Below are 19,140 nucleotides of genomic sequence, written 5' to 3' on the forward strand. Positions count from 1 at the left end.
GGGTGAAGCACAAGGTGCTCCCTGTAAACTCACACTCTGACACACTCAGTGCCCCCCTGGGGGATGTGACAGTGATTTTCTGCTGGTTGTGCCTCCTCTTTGTCCACATCCTGACCGGCTTGTAGTCTTTCTGCAGGGTCAAAGAGGGCGCCTCAGCAGCCAGCCGGCTCTGGACTACAGTGGGCAGGTGGAGGCGATGGAGGAGGGCGACACAGAAGGGGAAGGGCCCGTGGTGGCCAGAGAGGGGCCGAGCGGTCACAGCCACCCTTCGGACTCCAGCGGCACCACCACTACCAACCTCCTGGCTTCTGTCAAGGAGCAGGTAGGCGGCAGAAGATGCTGCAGTCACACCCTTGTTCGTGTGTGCTCTTCATTTTCCCACATTATTCCCACGCCTTTCACTCTCTATTAACTCATCAGTGTCTGACTTTGTCTTTACACTGCCAGTTCTCAGGCTGCATTCACACGTGCAGTCTCTGTGTTCTTTGATGGAGCTCACAGCTTATCTTCTTTGGCTGTTTCTTCAGATTAGACGTGTCTGAATATCTCAGAAACACTCATTTAGGAAGATCCCACTGTTGATGTTTCTCTGTATTGATTTTATGTCTGTCTGAGGCTGTATTTGTGGTCATTTTGTGTCTCTTAGGGGTCATTCTGCATTACTTTGTGTGCATTGTGTATGTTTTGTGGTTGTTTTTTGCATCCTGTTTTGGAGTCAAGTAGTACTTATTTTGTGTCTTGTGGCCATTTTGCATCCCATTTTGATGTTTTTTGTGAATTTTGGGGAATTTTGCATCACTGGGGGGTTTTTTCCCTCCCTTTAGAGTCATTTTGTCTCATTGTGGATATTTCCTGCCTCCTTGTGGTTATTTTGCATCCCATTTTGTTTGTTTTGAGTGAACTAATTTCCTGTTCATTTGTTGATTTTTTTTTTCTGTCTCACCTGAATTGTTTTTAACCCTTTGCGGTTGTTTTGTGGTCATTTTGTGCACCCTGGAACCATTTTGCATCCCATTGTTGTAAATTTGTGTCTTTGGGGTTTTAAAACTGTTTCTCAACTTTTTATCTGTCCTTGTGTTTGTTTTGATGGTCCAAGAGACAGAAGTGTCTTGGACTTAATTTGTTTTTCTTTGCACTCATTTTTGTCCTTTTGTGTTACTTTTTTCACATTTTAAAGTTGTTTTGTGCTGCTCAGTGGTCTGTTTGCACCTGTATTTGCTCTGGGGGTGTTTAGTACCTCTTATTTATTGGTTTTGGTATTGACTTCTCTTTGTGGCCATTTTGCATCCCATTGTGGTCATTTGGATATTTAGTTTCTCATTTTGCATACCTTAAAGGTGGTTTCATACCTCTTTGAGGTAACTTTGCATCCTGTTGAGGTCATTTTGCTGCTTTTTGAGCTTATTTTCCCTCCCTTTGAGGTCTCTTTTGTGTATTTTGTAGACATTTTGCTTCTCTTTGAGGCCGTTTTCTGTCCTTTTGTATTTGTTTTGTGTCTCTGGGGTCATTTTGATTCTCTTTATGATCATTTTGCATCTGCTTACAGTAATTTTGTATCTCTTTGGGATTATTTTCTCATCCCTTTGTCTTCATTTGACTTTCCTTTGTGGTTGTTTTGTGTCTCTCTGGATCTTTTTGCATTCCTTTGTGGATCGCTATGTACCCTTTTACTATCCTTTGTGGTCGTTTTGTGTTTCTCTGGGTCATTTTGCTTCCCTTTGTCTTCATTTTCCAGTCATGTTTTATGTCTTTGAGGTTGTTTGTATTCTCTCAGTGTTGATTTAGCTTCCCTTTGTGGTTGCTTTGTGTTTTCTGGGGTCACTGTAACTCCATTTGTGTTCATTTAGTACACGTTTTAGTCATTGTGTTTGTCTTTCTCTTGTCTTTGTTTTAATTTAGCTTCCCTTTATGGTGATTTTATGTCTCTTTAAGGTAGTCTTACCTGCCTTTGTATTTATTTTGCCTACCTACATCCTTTCGTGGTCATTTTGGGAGGACAGTCAGATTTCAGGACGAGACTCTCCACTGCTAGCTGTCCCTCTAGTCCCGCCCTTTCTCACAGGATAAATGAAGTCTGTGATTCACCCAAATTTACTGAGCAAATCCAGAGGATTATCTGCAGATGAGACCGAAATGTAATGGGTCTCCATGCTGAGCCTCACGAATTTGTGCCCAGAATTGTATTAAAACTCTCATTAATAATTTCCACTGCCGGTCTTCTGTGATGCTCTACCACTAAAAGGATGGAAAAAACATATTTAAAAAAGATTTACTTACACAGGGATAAATGTGTTACTTCTGCTTTTGTTGATTTTTTATTTTTTTTTATTATGAAGATTATTGACGTGGCAGATTTGCACAAGATTAAGAGCAAAGACAACTGCTGCAGTTATTACAGATCACTTGAGGTCACCTGGTGATATTTATCCCGTGTAAACAGGGCTTTATATGAACTGACAGCAGTGTTATGAAAGTGTATTTTAATACCTGTTTTCTTTGCTTGCTTTCCACACATTTCAGGTGCAGTTTTGTCTTCTGTCATTTCTCGTATATTCCACTGCAGCGTTTCGCTGTTTTTCCACCTTGTCATCAAAATTTCGATTGCTGTGCAGCTAAATGTGACTGAAGTTATCGCTGGTTAGATGCTGTAAAAGTTAATTAAGGTCTCAGAAACACTCGGATATTTCAGCTGAGGGGTTGAATGCTGCTGTGAGCTGACCTCAGACTTTTTTTTTTTCTGTTGACACTGGCTGAACAAACATGAGATCAGGGAGAGCGTTACCACACATAGACACATGTGATCGCAGCCTCCGTCTGTCTCTTTTCCCTGCTGTTATTTTTGTGGTCATTTCTGTCTCGCCGACACGGGAGGCTGTCTGTTCTCCTGCTCTTAATTATTCCTGGACTGTGGCCATGTTCTCAACTTAGTCCCCGAGTGTGTGACGCTGAATGAGGCACGCTGCTATTTAAAGGCTTATGATGTCCAAGAAAAGAGAATCAGCTCTCACTTTTAATCTGCTGTTTCTGTGTCGCTGCAGATTGTGCCTAAATCTCGGCTGGTGTGAAGTTAGGGAAAAGGCTGTTTCCAGATGCTTTTGGTTTTCGTTGAACACAGCAGGACCAGCTTTGCCACCCCTCGATCATACTCGGTCCCTTAAAAAGCTCTGCTTCATATTGCGTATGCATCTTGTAGCAGTGCAGATGCCGTGTGTGTTGTTTTTGATTAATGTCGACAGCAGCTCTCTGCGTGATGAAAAGTTAAGGTTGCAATTGAAAAGTTTGATGAAGAGTCAGTCTGAGATCAATACTCAACACAACAGTCTCACAGCAGTTTGTGAAGTGTCACGACTCCATTGATTCTTCTTTGTGGACGCAAATTTTCCAGTTATTTATTTATTTTTTTCTGCTCTAAGATCTGCTCATTCATGTCCATGTTCATGAAATATATATTTTCCATTTTTAGCAGGTGAAATTTACACATTTACAGGCTGGAGCAGTTGGTTTTGCCGCTCACACTGGAGATCACAAGATAGTTGTTCTTCTTTTGGCTTTTCCCTTTAGGGGCCGCCACAGCAGATCATCTGCCACCATCTCACTCACTCAGCATCGTCTTCTTCTTCAGTCGCACCAACCCTCTGCTTGTCCTCCATGAACCTCCTCTGTGGTCTTCCTCTTTTTCTGGCAGCTCAATTTTCAAGGTTAAGATGGAACCTAGTTCACAACTCTGGGCTGGGCTCGCCCTTAGAGGAGCTCAGAGTGGAGCTCCTACTCCTCCACATCGAAAGGAGCCAGTTGAGGTGGTTCAGGCATTTGATTAGGTTGCCTCCTAGGAGCCTCCTAGGTGAGGTGTTCCAGGCATGTCCTGCAGAGCAGACCCAGGACAGACTGAAGTGATTGTATCTCTTGGCTTGCTTGGGAATGCCCCCCAGATGAGCTGGATGAGGTGGTTGGGGAGACGAAGGTTTGAAGTTTAGGCTGCTGCCCCTGCAACCCAGACATGGAAAATTAGCAGAAGATGGATGGATGGATGGAAATTTGGTTAGGTTTAGGCAATAAAAAAACTACTCATTTAGGTTTTAAAAGCAATCATTGTTGGGGTTAAAATAGAACTGCTGGGCCTTTTGAAAGCTCTGTTTTTTTGGTTGTGTGTGATGTAGCCCCACCAAAGACTGTGGAGAGGATACATGCTGCATACACAAAACCTACCTTCCAAATAAATCAGTTTCAATGTGGTGTTGTCAGGAAAAACAAACTTGACAATTCATGTCCTTGAACATGAACAAATAGCTTTTTCATGACCATTTCACCTGGCTGAGATGCTAGGGGTCTGATTTCTTGATCATGATTGGGTCATGAACCAAAAATAAAGTCCATTATTCTGATGTGTTTCCTGTTCACCCCTCACCTGAACGATCTTAGATTATTACAGTTAGAACAGTGTGATTTAACCATCTTCACACCAGCATTGCTATATGGAAAGATGGAGCTGCAGTCAGTTGAATTAAAGTCAGATCAACCACGAGCTGGTGTGAGAATGAGAAAACTGCTCAGTGAGGGCTAAAATCTGTCTCACATTTTTAGCTCGGGAATCAACTGTTTGCGCCCATTCTAATGGTGTTTTCACACCTGCTGTGTTTAAATCAAACTCTGGTTCATTTTCCCCCTTGGTGTGGTTTGTTTGTACAGATGTGAACACAACAATGGCACTTGGATGCGGACCAAAACAACCGCACTAAGACCCTTTGGCGGAGGTGGTCTCGACCTGGTTCCAAACAAACTCAAAAGCAGTTTGTTTATGTCCGATCTTGATCCAAACCAACTACCAGATATACGTTGAAAGTTTGAGCTAAACTAGCATTCTGGGACAGGGTACCATAGATATGCAAAGGTCAGTATGGGCTAGCAACTAGCAGTGAAATGAATGTATGTTCTCCATGTTCTCCAGTAGTCCAGCCCACAACAGGTTCTTCCTGTGTTTAATTTTGTTGCTCCCGCCACAGAAACATCCGGCCAATCAGCAGGCTGAACATTCTCATGTGGTTTTTAATGACGCATTTTTGTAGGCTATTGTGGTTTTTGTTGGGAGCAGTGATGGTTATAAAGTCTTACAGCTGCTGGGAGGAAGGATCTACGGTAACGCTCCTTTTTGGTTCGTTTGGCGTTCACTTGGATTTTTCTGTGTGTGAGAAGAAACCAAACCATGACAAAAAGCTACAAATTTACAAACTCATCAATTGATTTGGACCAGAATAAACAAACTATAGGTGTAAAAAGGACATTTGGGGAAGTTAAGATTAGAAGAACACTTTTGCCAAAGTAAGGATTTGCTTTTAATACCACCATAAACTCTCTGAGGATCGTTCAGTTCAGCAGCAAAGCATCAAACAACCTGTAGGTGGAGGAACGCTATTTCATTTGACATTTACCAACTAAATGAACATGAATACTTGCCTCTCATCACATCAGTTGCCTCAGTCATTGCAAGATAAACCTAACACTATTTTCAGCCTTGTACCTGCACAACACTACTAAGTTAGCCATTTGAATCAGAACCTGAGCAGTTTTTGCGTCTTTGTCCATCTGTAGTTCACTCCTCAGGTTACTTACAGTACCTGAATTTATTTTTATTTTAATGCCTTTATTAAAGATTTTATGGCAAAGAAACAGTACATGTTACAATTTTTTTTTTTTTTTACATTGGATTCAGTGTTAAAACCCATTTTCTGTCTTATTTGAGTGCTTCTATAGCACTCCAACAGCAGATGTTGGAGGGTTTCATCCTCATCACGATGAATCATTGGACATTTTTTTTTGTGGTAATGTTGCAGCTTCATTGAAGCGCAGCCCCGACAGGAGGTCTGCTGACTCAAACAAGCCAGACAGTGTCTCACAGTTTTTCTGATATAATCATGTATACAATCTTTTTCTCTCTCCACCATGTTCTCGATGAGCTGACGTGCTGCTGTAGTTTTAAATCTTTGTGTACTGCCTGATGGATTCTGTTTCATACTGACACTGCTAAATTATGACACACTGTGTTTTTTTTGTTGTTGTTTTTTTTTATGCTTTTTTTTTTCAGGTACATTTTGTGTGTTGTCTGAGTTCGTTTTAAGCTTTTCACCTTCCTTTTTACAAATACAGTTAGAAATGGTGGCTTGGACTGTAAAGCATCTGCTTTGTAACATTAAGTTTAGCATTTTCTTTCTGTTTTCTTTCTTTTTTGGCTTTCCCCACATCTAAATCCGGCATCCCAGCTGCTCAGATGTTTAAAAAGTCTACCAAAGGTGACTCCAGGTAGTTACTGCGCTGCACACCTTGTTAGCAGGCATTGTTGTGGGTATATTCCTGCAGGCACCAGTGAGGTGATGAAATAGAACCCAATAGGACTGCTGTTAGCACCTGATCTGTATCCAGAAGGGTTTAATGAAGGGCAGCTGGACTTTCTCAGCTCTGATTGACTGGTGGGAAGTCGGAGGCTTTTATTCTTTGTCAGATTGATTACATATTCTTGAGGTCACATTGTGAGACAATGTGTTAAAGCAGCTTATAACCTTGTGAGGAGTAAAGATGGATATTGATGGGATCATATTCATGCCACTGTCGTTATCTATCTATTTAAAGGTTCAGTTCTTTATTGATTCCCGATCAGATTTCTGTGTTTTAAAATGTAGGCGTGCACAGGTTTGCAGCATCAGCACAGCTGTTGAGTCTGAATACAGGATAGAAACAAAAATAAGAGGCTTTCATGTGAATCAAGTGTGCAACAGCTCCAGTACACTGTTTGACATTGATAAAAGGTATTTAGAGACTTGGAGGCATGAGTCCTAGGATTATTTGGAAACTTATTATGAACGTGGAAAGATTATGTAGTGATAAAAAGACCCATTTTTACACGCAGGATATCTTTAGTGTAACTTTTCAATGTGCAAAATAGTTGGACTGACCTCAAAAGAAGTCCTTCAACATCTGAAATGAACGTCTCCATATGTTTTCTTCTCTCTTGTAGGAGTGGTCGCCAATGGTAGGCAAGAAAATGGAGAAATTTACCAGGTTTTTAGACCCAAATGCAAGACGGTGGGTGGGAAAAATTAACTGAAAACTTTTTTTTTGGTTTATCCAAGAATCCAAAGGCACACCAAGTCCAGGAGAAAAGGGAAACGTGAATATGCAAAAGAAGCATGAAGAATGAGATGTAGATTCCCAGGGAACAACTTCACGATCTGACAAAGGCAAAAGGAGACACAAGACTGTATGAACACTGTGGATCTAAAAAGGCAAAAAAAAGGAGCAGGTGGAGACAGTCAAACACAGGTGAAACTAATGAGGACAGGGTAGGACAGTCACACAGGAAGGAAAGAAACAAAAGCAGGAAGAGGCATGATGAGACAAACCTTCAAAGATAAACACTAAACTTGGTAACAGAGACGAGAGAATCTAGAAACACAAAACCAATCAATATAACAGGTATCGTGGGAAATTTGCCTTCCATAATGTAGTTTTGAGCAGGTGTATTTTAACTTAAATTGTATTCTTTTCCTAAACCTCACCTCAAAAACTCTGGCCACGTTCATCTGTAACAAGTGTACCCAGATAGCAAAATGACTCCTGGATCTGCCCCGTGTTTTTTTAATGCTATCTGTCAGTCAACTGTTTACCTCAGCTGTCAACGGGAGAGAAGCGTCCACCTTTATTTATTCTGGAGGAGGAGTTGATGAGTCAGTGAAGCTCACTTCTGTTCTATGACAGCGATCCTGAGGCGAGTTGTTGAGGATATCCTGAACTTTTCTGTGGGTAATTGCTGCTGTTTTTGCCACTGTTAGCCTCTGTTAGCCTCTGTTAGTGAAACTGTCTTTGAAGTGGATCTAAAATTCTTGGACTCTGACACTTAGGGAATAAACTCTCATATGATGTGAGGATATAATCAAACTGTTTCTCACAGGGAAAGTGTGATTTTTAAAATACTCAAGCCTAACATTAGCTAGCATGTTAGCTTATAACCAGCTGTTGTTGTTTAGCCAGCTCATTGTTAGCTGTCCGGAGAAATGAGGGTCGCGTGTCTAACCTTCTGAAAATCAGGAATTGCAACAATATTGGGAATAAATGAGCATGTTCATGCACATTTTTGTGTGTTAGACCTTTGACTTCTGTTCAGGAGACGAGGCATGAGGAGAGGAGGAAGAGGATGAAGTTATATCCAAATGCCAGTCGCACTGTCTCTTTCCTTTGGTTTTGGCTTCTTTAGTGAAAAGGACCCTTCTCAGATGATAAAATATAAAACATTATTCTATCTTGAGTCTGAAGGTGTAGACACAAATTAAAATTTACCTCCAACACACATGAACGCCATGTTCGCCTCCTCCTTTGGTGTACTACATATGTGGCTGGTCTTTAGCCACATACACGAAACACGATTGTCCATTTCAGTCACTGTATTCAAGATGGTGGGGCAACACGGTGGCTTCCACAAACCAGCGCCCACTCCTATGTATTTTTAATGGATTCATTTTAAGTTTATGAGACTGTATCAGTTTGTTGGAAGGCATAATTACCCACTAATCAATATATATGAGTACAGCCTTCTCTTTTTTTCCCTATTAAATAAACAAAAAACAACTGACTGTAGAAATTGAACTCCTCTCAGTCCACTGCTGGGTCCTGCAGCTCCATCCTCCATCGTTCTAAAGACCTCACTGTATCATTATTTAATGTGATGTCACATGCGCTGGTGTAATCCACACTTTAGTGTTGTTTCAGCCACTGGTGCACCTCTGGATTTTTGCAAGCTTGCACAGGCCCCATGGCACAGTTGAAGACATGATCGTACAGTTTCAGCGATATATCAGTGCAGAAGCTCAGAGATTCTCTAATAGGGTTAGGGTGCTGCAACAGCTCGAAAAGATGAGACTTTCTGGAGAAAACTTTGGAAAAAAAACTCCATGATTTCTTTTCTTTTAGTTTCATCTTCTTCATGACTTTGACTGTTTTCTCATGAAATAAGAGCATCTAGCTCTGATGTGTCTGCGTCAGGGTTATTATAGTTAACGAAAACGAACGAAATAACGAAAACTGAAATTGAAAAAACATTGTCGTTAACTGAAATAAATAAAAACTATAATTAAAAGGAAAAAACGATAACTAATTAAAACTGAATTGTGAGTTTACAAAACTAACTAAAACTAACTGAAATTATCGATAAACTGACTTTCATTTTAAGCCTTGTGGATTGATATGAAATCATTGTTTCCGCTCTCGGAGTTTAAGCTGGGAGCGCCACAGGACAACTGTGTGAGTGCGCATGTGCGTGCGCTCACCGCGCTGGTCCGCAAAGTAATTGCTGCGGTCTGCCGAGAAAGCGGCAGAGTCCCGTATGGAGGTTCTTTGAGTACAAACACCTGCACACGACCACAAGGTAATAACACACACAATCCAGCTACACAAGCATAAATGCGGACATGAGGTCGGCAACTTCTGTAGGTTGTGTACAGAGGCCGCAAAGACCCTGCAGGTTTAATTAGCGAGCATCTAACCAAGCTAGCTCCAAAACAGAAGCAGCTTCAGGTGGTGAGAACATCAGGATGCAGATGGATTTGAGCTTTGACTCCTTCAAAGAGTTTGTTTTTGTTTAACACCACATGTAGGCGTTATTAATCTGCTGCACTGATGCTGAAGTTTATTGTGGAGTTTATTGTAGAATTTATTGAGTTTGGGAATTCATGTTTTTCTTTGTTTCTCCCTGTTGATGCTCATGTGTGTCCTTAATATTACACACATTTAGCATGTCTTGTGAACAGCTGGTTGTTGAATATATTTCTTTAAACTGTATCTTTTGTCAAGTTTTCATTACACAATAGTCACTTTTGCGCCTTGAATCTTGCACCTGATTAGGTATGAAAATACTAAAACTAATACTGAAACTAACTGAAACTAACTAAAACTAAGCATGAAACCAAAAATAAAAACTAATAAAAACGAGCAAAACCACTCTGAAAACTAATTAAAACTAACTGAATTAGAGAAAAAAAAGTAAAAACTAACTAAAACTAAACTATAATGTAAAATCCAAAACTATTATAACCCTGGTCTGCGTGACGTAAATTATGCTCGTCTAAGTGATTGAAATGCATCTCCAGTTTTTCAGTCAAATCCTGGAAAAGTCAACCCAATTTTACAGCTAAAGAAGTAAGACTTCAATTGGTTGAACATCTTGTGGAGAGTGTGTCAGCCTCGCTGTAAATTGCCGTCTGTTAGTCTGTTATGACTCAGGAAACCTGGAAATAAGCGCACTTTCACAGGTCCTTGTTTACGAGCGGCTTTGTATTATACTTTAAGAACACAGCATTCCTGGTTCAGTTGCAGCCGGGACTTATTTGCTCATCCTTTAAAGCCACAAGATTTTCATTATTCAAAGGTAAACCTGACACGTTGGTTTGCTGAGTGACACTGGAGCAACAATTGCCACAGAATAAGCAACACTGAAGTCTTTGAGCATGGCATTGGGGAGAAGGTCAGAAAATGGGTAAAAATATTGTCTGTCTATGACACTAGAGGCTACATTTTTCATTTTATCTACCACCAACACCTTTTACATACTAAACTTGACAGCGGTAGTCACCTGAACCATAAAAAGGATTATTTTTTATGGCTAATATGAGCCCTTTGTGAAATGTTCATGTGAGCTGAGGAAAAGTTTAAATTATTCTGCAATTTAGGCCAATGTTTTACCACCCATAGGAGCAGAAAGGTTTCACCAGGGGAGGCAGTGAATATGAGGCTATTTAGATATGAGGACTTAATGGAAGAGGTGAGACAAACAGACTCAATGCCACTTCTTGATTTCTCTGATTAGAGGGTGCGTGTTGATGTGAGAAATGGATGATTAGCAGCTACAAAGTCTTAAAAAAAAAATCACCCTGCAACATAGAGGATGGCTGCAGTCTAAACCTCGATGCTGCTGGAGAGCAAACGTTTATCATGTAGCTCGTCTCAGACTGTTGAACAGGCTGCGACCAGAAAATATAATCAACTTGCTTCACTCTTCTCAGCGTTGGCATGCAGGCAGCAGTGCTGCTGAAGCATCAAATCTACCGCCTGCAGTTCCTCCACAGAAATGTCAAATTAGACGTGCTAAATGGAGCACATCAGTTATTGCCTTCCATTGTGTTAAGGCCCTGATGCCTTTCCACTTTGCTCACATTTAGTCCATTAAAGGTAGGAGGGTGATAGATTTGAGCAGGAAAATACCAGAGTTGCAGAAGTGGCAACTTTAAACCCAAAATCGACCCCGTGTGGGTGCGCAGCTTAATTTTGTCACTTCTTCTGCAAACATGGTGAGACTGATCAGATGTTGAGACAACAGCCTGCAGCAGAGTTGCTCCAACATGAAAGATGAGACGTCTGTAGCTCCCATTTGCATCGACAGTGAAACAGGCCTCCTGATATCAGATCTGAAGAGTTTGCAGAGCTGCCATAATATACGTTTCTAATAAGCCAAAGTGCTGCGCTTATAAGAGCTTGAACTTGTTTGCGTTGACACTGAAGCTGCAGTAGCTTTGATCCGCAATGATTTTTTTACTTCAAAGGCAAATAGTTGTGCCACATTAATGAAGCAATAAAACAGAAATCAGGAACCAGGATAAATCAACTGGATAATTCATGTTTACCAGAATCACCTTCTGCTGCAACTCTCAGATACATTCAGCAACATTTGATCCTTTATTTATGATATGATAATGCTTAGAAGCATGGGCTTCTAAGCATTTGGGGTCTGGGTGCCCTTCCCCTTGAAATATTTGAGCACTAGTTATTTCCTGCAACCTGCAGCATGTAGCAGAGCAGCATCACAGCTAACCAGGATGTGGCCTACAACTAATTGACTGTGATGTTTATAAAATCCAAAGATAAAAAAGTTTTCAATCCCAACTTAAAATAACCGTAGCATTTCCCTTTTTCTTTAAAACAGTAGCCAGGTGCTGCTAATCAAATGCACTTGATTCACTGATCATCAGCGAGTGCGAGCACCTCTATAAAAGCAGAAGCTTTGGCAGTTTGTTGGTCTGGAGCATTCAGGTGTGCGTTCACATAAGGCCACAATCTTCCTGGGAATGGGCATCCCAGCAAATCCACCCCAGGGTCAGACTGTGTAATGCTCAGAGAAAGCACAAAAAACCCCCAAGAGCTACAGCTCATGCTCTACAGGCCTCGGTTAGCATGTTAAAGTTCATGACAGCACAATTAGAAAAATACTCAACAGTTTGGCTCGTTTGGAAGAGCTGCCAAGAGCAAGCCTCTTCTCTCTAAGAAGAACAAACCACAAGACTCCTGGAACGATGTCCTTTGGACAGATGAGACCAAAGTGGAGATGTTTGGGCATCATGCACAAAACCACATATCAGCATATCAGCATAATCACCTAATACCTGCTGTCAGCACGGTGGTGGAGGGGTGATGATTTGGGCTTGTTTTGTACCCACACGATCTGGTCATGAACTCTTCTGTATACCAGAGTGTTCTAGAGTCAAACTTGAGGCCATCTGTCTGACATCTAAAGCTGGGCTGAAACTGGGTCATGAAACAGGACAATGATCCCAAGCACAGCAGCAAATCTGCAACCTGATTGAAATGTGTTGGTGGGACGAACTGTGCAAAAATGAATGAACTGAAACAACACCATAAAGAAGAGTGGGCCAAAATTCTCCAACAATGATGTGAGAAACTGATAAAGTCATACAGAAAATGATGATTTCAAGTTATTGCTGCTAAAGGTGGTTCTACGAGCTACTGAATCATGGGGTGTAGGACTTAGTTTTTCACAGTGAAGAAATAACACTGGTCTGTGTGTATTGCATCCATATCTCATATCATGATCACCTCTAAAACTCAGCTATCAGTCGAGCTCTCTGTGAAAACACTGTAAAATCCTCAGACTCCTCCTGGTGTAAACTATGAGTCAATGAATCAATGCGAGAATCTTTTGTTATCTACAAATCAGTACTGGCCCTCAAAAAAAATCCAGCGTCGTTTATCTCTGGACTTGATAAATTCACACATGAATAATAAAGCTGTACAGCTCTTGTGAAAATAAAATATTCAAAGCCCAAACTCAGCACAGTGTGAACCTGTGATGGTAGGCTCTCAGTGGTTTTAGCACTGTCAAGGAGATCAGTAAACAGTGAGTCAGTTTTATCCTGTTACAAAATAAAAAAAACAAAAAAAACAAGCCCATCTTTCACTGTTAGGAAATAAATAGAGATTCTCTTAGTTTAATCTTGGCTGCTGGTATAACGCCCCCATCCCACAGTTTTCGTCCAGGGGAAGCAACTTCTAAAAAAGGATCCCAGCACCAGTAAACTCTGGCATATTTTCCCTACCTAAATCATATTTATGCAGCCTAGTTTCACAGCATGTTTTTCCTCCCGTCATCTTCCTCCCCCCTCACAGTGTGAGAGCTGCTGCCTTATCCGACAGTAGCAGAGTGTGCGGGGCAGCTCCCAGGTGTAAATGCACGGTCCCATTGAATGAGTCTGCCGCATGGCGTGCTGAAAAAGAACGTGCTCAGCAAATCCCATCTCAGGATATATAGAGGGGAGGAATTAAAAAAAAAAAACTCAATAAAACAACAACTGGGCCACATCAGCGCTCTGCACGCTCGGGTTGGTTTTCACGATTAGAGCCAAAAGACCACTCTTTGACGTGAAAGTAAATTTACAGCGCCGACGAGCTCGACGTGGATGATTGACAGCAGACGCCGCTGTGACCGCTTTCCCTGCTCCGTGTGACCTGCGGGGTCGCAGTCTGAATCTGCGGGTTTAACCGCCACTGTCAATCCAGTTATGTCAACGCCCATCGCTCCCCTGCTCCGATGCTCCCGATCATATCCAAGCCACAGTGCTGTTTTGTGTTGGATATCTGCCTGGATTTGAATGCATGCTCTCTTTCATGCTTTAGAAAAGGGAGAGCTCACGATGGCTCGCTGCGGCAGCCTGCCTCATTGACTCGAGATCACGGACGCCCGAGGTTAGCAGTCTGCAGCAAAGTCACTGTGGCGGAAGAGGAGGCTGATTTCTCTTGATCTCTTGTAGAAATCACAGTGGAGCATCCACGCTGGGTTACTGTTTCAGATCTCATCAGTCGGGGCTGCTCTTTGCATTTCCAGGAGTTATTTGCTCTCTTATTGAACCTCAGCTGCCTGCACCTGTCTCATCTGCTTAGTGATTTGTCACAACCCTCAGAGAATGAGCACAACTTGTTGCTTTCCATCAGAGGCGCCTGTTTGGGCCTACAGAGAGACTGGAAATGCTTAAACCCATCTATGGGTTGCGTGTGTGGGTGGCGAGAGAGCGAGAGAGATGGAAAAACAAAAGTGGATGCAGAGCATTCTGGTCTGTTGAGCCTGCTGTGGGTGTAGCAGCTGGTATCTCTGCTTCCCCTCTGATGAATTCTCTCTCCGCCTCGAGAAAGAAGCAGAAGTCTCATAATGAAAATTTACTGCCACGTCTGACATGTGTCATTACGTCAGTGACTGAAGGATGTCCAGACGCTTGTGAGAGTAAGAGTGATACTTCTCTGAGTGGCCTGATGGGCCTAAAAATCTTTAATCTGCCTTTTTAACAAACTCTTTAAGATGGCACGGTACAGCCAAAGCAGCGGCGTGTTGCAGCTGCAGAACTAGGCCGAACATTTCACGGATATCACAGATGCGGTCCAGATAAACTAAACTGCCGGGCTATGATTAGACATGGCAAGGAGTGAGACACAGAGGTCTGCGGTTCGTGTCACTCCAAAGAGAGAAAAACACTTAGTGAAGGCTCCCAATAAGCCGTGGCGAATCATCCGGTAGCCCCCAGCTGGTACGAGACATTGCCTGGCACGGCTTTGCATCGGTCTGGCAGGGCCAGGCGTGTTTCCAGACATCACGAGGTGGCGGGCGCACGGCACCGATATGGCTCTGTTTGTCCCTCGAGACGTGCCGTGACGTGGCGAGGCTGAGACAAGGAGGTCTGTGTGCTGCTGCCCCGTCTCTGTGCTGCTCTGGAGTGATGTAAGGAGACGCAGGAGCAGAGGAGGACGGAGTCAGGACTGATGCTCTGACGATATGCTGTATATTTTATTGGGACTTATTAAAGGTTTTTCGATCTTCTGTCAAATATAAGTTGCAGTGTTAGGGGAATACACTGCAGGTTAATAAGAATAATAATATCTTTGTCACTGCACATGTATAATGAAATTGGATGTATCCTATTAGTGCCAATATCTGCAAAATGCTTAAAAATATCTCAGTATAAATTATATATCCACTCATCATGGGCATGAATGTGATGGTAATTTGGGGCTTTTAATGATTTCTTTGAACTGTTCTTTTTCCAGGGTGGAATGATTGTACAGCAGACATCTTTAGTGATTTTAAAGAACAAGAATTGGGTGCACAAGAGTGAATTTATTTTGGATTTTCTCTAATCCATATAGGATCAAAAGTATACATACAGGCTCAAATATATACATACATCCCCACTAATAGTTAGTTAAATGTCCCTTAGCAAGTTGCACCTTGACCAGATGTTTTTGGTACCAATCGACAAGCTTCTGGCATAATTCTGGCTGGATGTTTGATCACTCTTCTTGGCAGAATTGGTAGAATTCATTTAAATTGGTTGGTTTCCTGGTATGGACCCGGCTTTTAAGCGTAATTTACAAATTTTCAGTTGGGTTTAGGTCAGGGCTTTGGGAAGGCTATTCCAGGTGCTTGTGTTGGCGGCTCCCAGCACCTCCAAATCTGAGGCCATGGCCAGGGGCATGGTGCTGCCCCAAGTGGAGGAGTTTAAGCATCTCCCTACCCTCACCTATGGTCTGGGTAATGACTGAAAGAATGAGATTGTGAAGGGAGGCGGTGGAATTGAGCTTCCTCCAAGCAGTGACTGGGCTCTCCCTTAGAGATAGTCTGAGGAGTTCAGTCATCCTGGAGGCGCTCAGAGTGGAGCTGCTGTTCCTCAACTTCGAAAGGTCGAGGTGGTTCTGGCCTCTGACTAGGATGCCTCCTGGGCACCTCTTAGGTGAGATGTTCCAGACCTGTCCCACTGGGAGGAGCCCCCGGGGGAAGACACAGGACTGGAGAGATTATATCTGTCAGCTTGACTTGGGAACGCCTACACATCCTCGCAGATGAGCTGGAGAAGGCGGCCGGGACGAGGGAAGTCTGGTCAACTCTGCTTAGACTGCTGCCCCCGTGACCCAGCCCCGGATAAGCGGTAGAAAGTGGACGAATCTGGAAATGAGCTGATTAGATCACCTTTAAACATGGTCAGAGTTTCAAATATTGAGATAAAGGTATGTCAATGTGTGTAAAAAGGCTCAGGCTGCTCTGAATACTTGCTTTTTTCTGGCAAATCACTGATTTCTTTATACATCGTCCTCGGTGCAAACCACCCGCAGAAAGTCAAACTGCACTTTTTCCTTTAGAACATTCTGATGCCATTTCATTTGACATTTAGCACATTTCCCTCTCCTGTACCGATTAACAGGTTCCTATAGAGATGCTGTTTAATAAAGGTTGTGAGTGAAAGATCAAATCCACCATTATGTCACAGAGGAAGCAGCTGATGAGCCCGGTATTTACTGAACAGGGACATCTCGCTGAAATCTTGGTTGCTGCCAGTATTACTGCTGTCAGTTCTCATATGCCGTTTACAGTTTGCTGGGTGGGTGGTGGTGCCTTAAAGAGGCAGGAGGTAAAATGGCTCGTTTCAGTCATGGGGTGAACTCGGAGTCTGTAAGAGCAGCGCACTGTAGGGCTGGAAATGAGCACAACAGGTCCCCTTAAGGCACCATGTTGTTTGAATGACACACGTCTAATATATCTTGAGGTTTTCCTCGGCTGTGCTCATCACCGTTTTCTTTATAAACGCCCTCAAGGTTTTTATCAACTTCTGCAAATCACTAATTTTGCATTTACCTTTTGTTTGATTGTGTTTCATTGTTTTAGTGTTATTCTGCTGCCTTTCATTTCATCACTCTGAAGCTCAGTCATTGGAACATTGAGCGACCTTCATAATGTCTTGGAGATTTACAGAGCTTATTTTTTGATATTTTTAGGTTCTCACTGCCTTTCTTTTGGGGTTTTTTTTTTGTTTGTTTTTTGCTAAATATCCAACACGAGTCACCTTGAAGCACCATCATACCAGCTTGTGATAAGACACTTGCACTAGCATGACAGCTATTTAAAAAAGAACCACTTCCAAATATAAGGAAATAACCTCTGCATGGCTTATATAAGTCTGGATTTAAACCAGACAAGTATTTTTCATAATTGCATGATTTATTATTAATTTAACATTTTGCTGTAGTTTGTAGCAGCCAACTATGAGCTGCGTCAGCCCCATAAGTGTACAAACATCCCTCCAATTAGCTTGGAAAGGATTGCAGCTCAAAAATCAACACTTATTACCACTGCAGAATTAGCTGTGTGTGTGTGTGTGTGTGAGTGTGTGTGTGTGTGTGTGTGTGTGTGTGTGTGTGTGTGTGTGTGTGTGTGTGTGTGTGTTTGTGTGTGTGTGTGTGTGTGTGTGTGTAGCCAGTTTCCTTGTGGGAATTTCTGAAGTTTAATGCAGTCTGAGTGAGACGGTTCCCTGTCTAAAAGTGCCTGGCATACTTCTTAAGGTGTCTGAATTAATGCCTTTTAAGAGACTTCGTTTGGGTTTACATAGATTACAGAAGCAGACTCGATACCTCTGAAATCAGGCCAGCTTTGCTTTTGCAGTCGGCTGGGATAACGTGCACACTTCTTCAGTCTGCAGCGAATGAGACACAAGCAAAGAGACAACATGAGGAGACATTAGCTAAATCACTGTACACCATCCAACTAAAGAGACTGTTAAGGCTCCATGCATCACATGGTCATCGCTGACCCAAATACAAAAAAGCTTTTATCAAGAGATGTAAACAGATGGAGAGCTGCCAGCGTGGATTTAAGGGTCTTTTGGGTTTTTTAAGGGATTATGGTTTGAAGGACTTTCACCATACTGTACTATTAAGATAAATAGATACAGTATTGTGCAGAAGTCTCGAGCCACCTCTCATTTGTTTATACACTATGTTGCCAAAAGTATTCGCTCATCTACCGTCACACACATATGAACTTTAGTGACATCCCATTCTTAATCCATAGGGTTTAATATGATGTTGGCCTTTGCAACTATAACAGAAACTGATGTTGGACGAGAAGGCCTGGCTCTCAGTCTCTGCTCTAATTCATCCCAAAGGTGTTCTATCAGGTTGAGGTCAGGACTCTGTGCAGGCCAGTCAGGTTCCTCCACACCAAACTGGTTCATCCTTGTCTTTATGGACCTGCTTTGTGCACTGGTGTGCAGTCATGTTGGAACAGGAAGATGCCACCCCCCAAACTGTTCCCACAAAGTTGGGAGCATCAAATTGTCCAAAATGTCCAACTCCTGAAAAACACCCCCACACCATAATCCCCCCTTCACCAAACCTTACACTTGGCACAATGCAGTCAGACAAGTACTATTCTCCTGGCAACCACCAAACCCAGACTCATCCATCAGATTGCTAGCTAGAGAAGTGTGATATATCAACCCAGAGAACACATCTCCACTGCTCCAGAGTCCAGTGGCAGCGTGCTTTACACCACTGCATCCGGCACTTGGCATTGCGCTTGGTGATGTAAGGCTTAGATGCAGCTGCTCGGCCATGGAAACCCATTCCATGAAGCTCTCTGCACACTATTGAGCTAATCTGAAGGCCACATGAAGTTTGGAGGTCTGTAGCGACTGACTCTGCAGAAAGTTGGTGACCTCTGTGCAATATATGCCTCAACATCCGCTGACCCCACTCTGTGATTTTACATGGCCTACCACTTCATGGCTGAATTGCTGTCGTTCCCAATCACTTCCAGTCTGTCATAATCCCACTAACAGTTGACTGTGGAATATTTAGTAGTGAGGAAATTTCACAAGTGCACAGGTGGCATCCTATCACGGTACCACGCTGGAATTCTCTGAGCTCCTGAGAGTGACACTTTCTTTCACACGTTTGTAGAAGCAGTCTGCATGCCTAGGTGCTTGGTTTATACACCTGTGGCCATGGAAGTGATTGGAACACCTGAATTCAATGATTTGGATGGATGAGTGA

General features: G+C 42.5%; 1 protein-coding gene across 1 annotated transcript in view; it reads left to right on the forward strand.

Moving 5' to 3' along the window:
• The window catches only part of LOC115794826 (plakophilin-4-like), a 75,992-nt gene that overhangs the window by 759 nt on the left and 56,093 nt on the right, over window positions 1-19,140 (forward strand). The window contains exon 2 of the mRNA XM_030750489.1: window positions 137-322. Coding sequence (XP_030606349.1) covers window positions 197-322 — 126 coding nt within the window. The 5' untranslated portion in view covers window positions 137-196. The remainder of the gene's footprint in view (window positions 1-136; window positions 323-19,140) is intronic.

This window comes from Archocentrus centrarchus, chromosome 2 (assembly GCF_007364275.1).
Source record: "Archocentrus centrarchus isolate MPI-CPG fArcCen1 chromosome 2, fArcCen1, whole genome shotgun sequence".
In the NCBI taxonomy this organism is placed as follows: domain Eukaryota; kingdom Metazoa; phylum Chordata; class Actinopteri; order Cichliformes; family Cichlidae; genus Archocentrus; species Archocentrus centrarchus.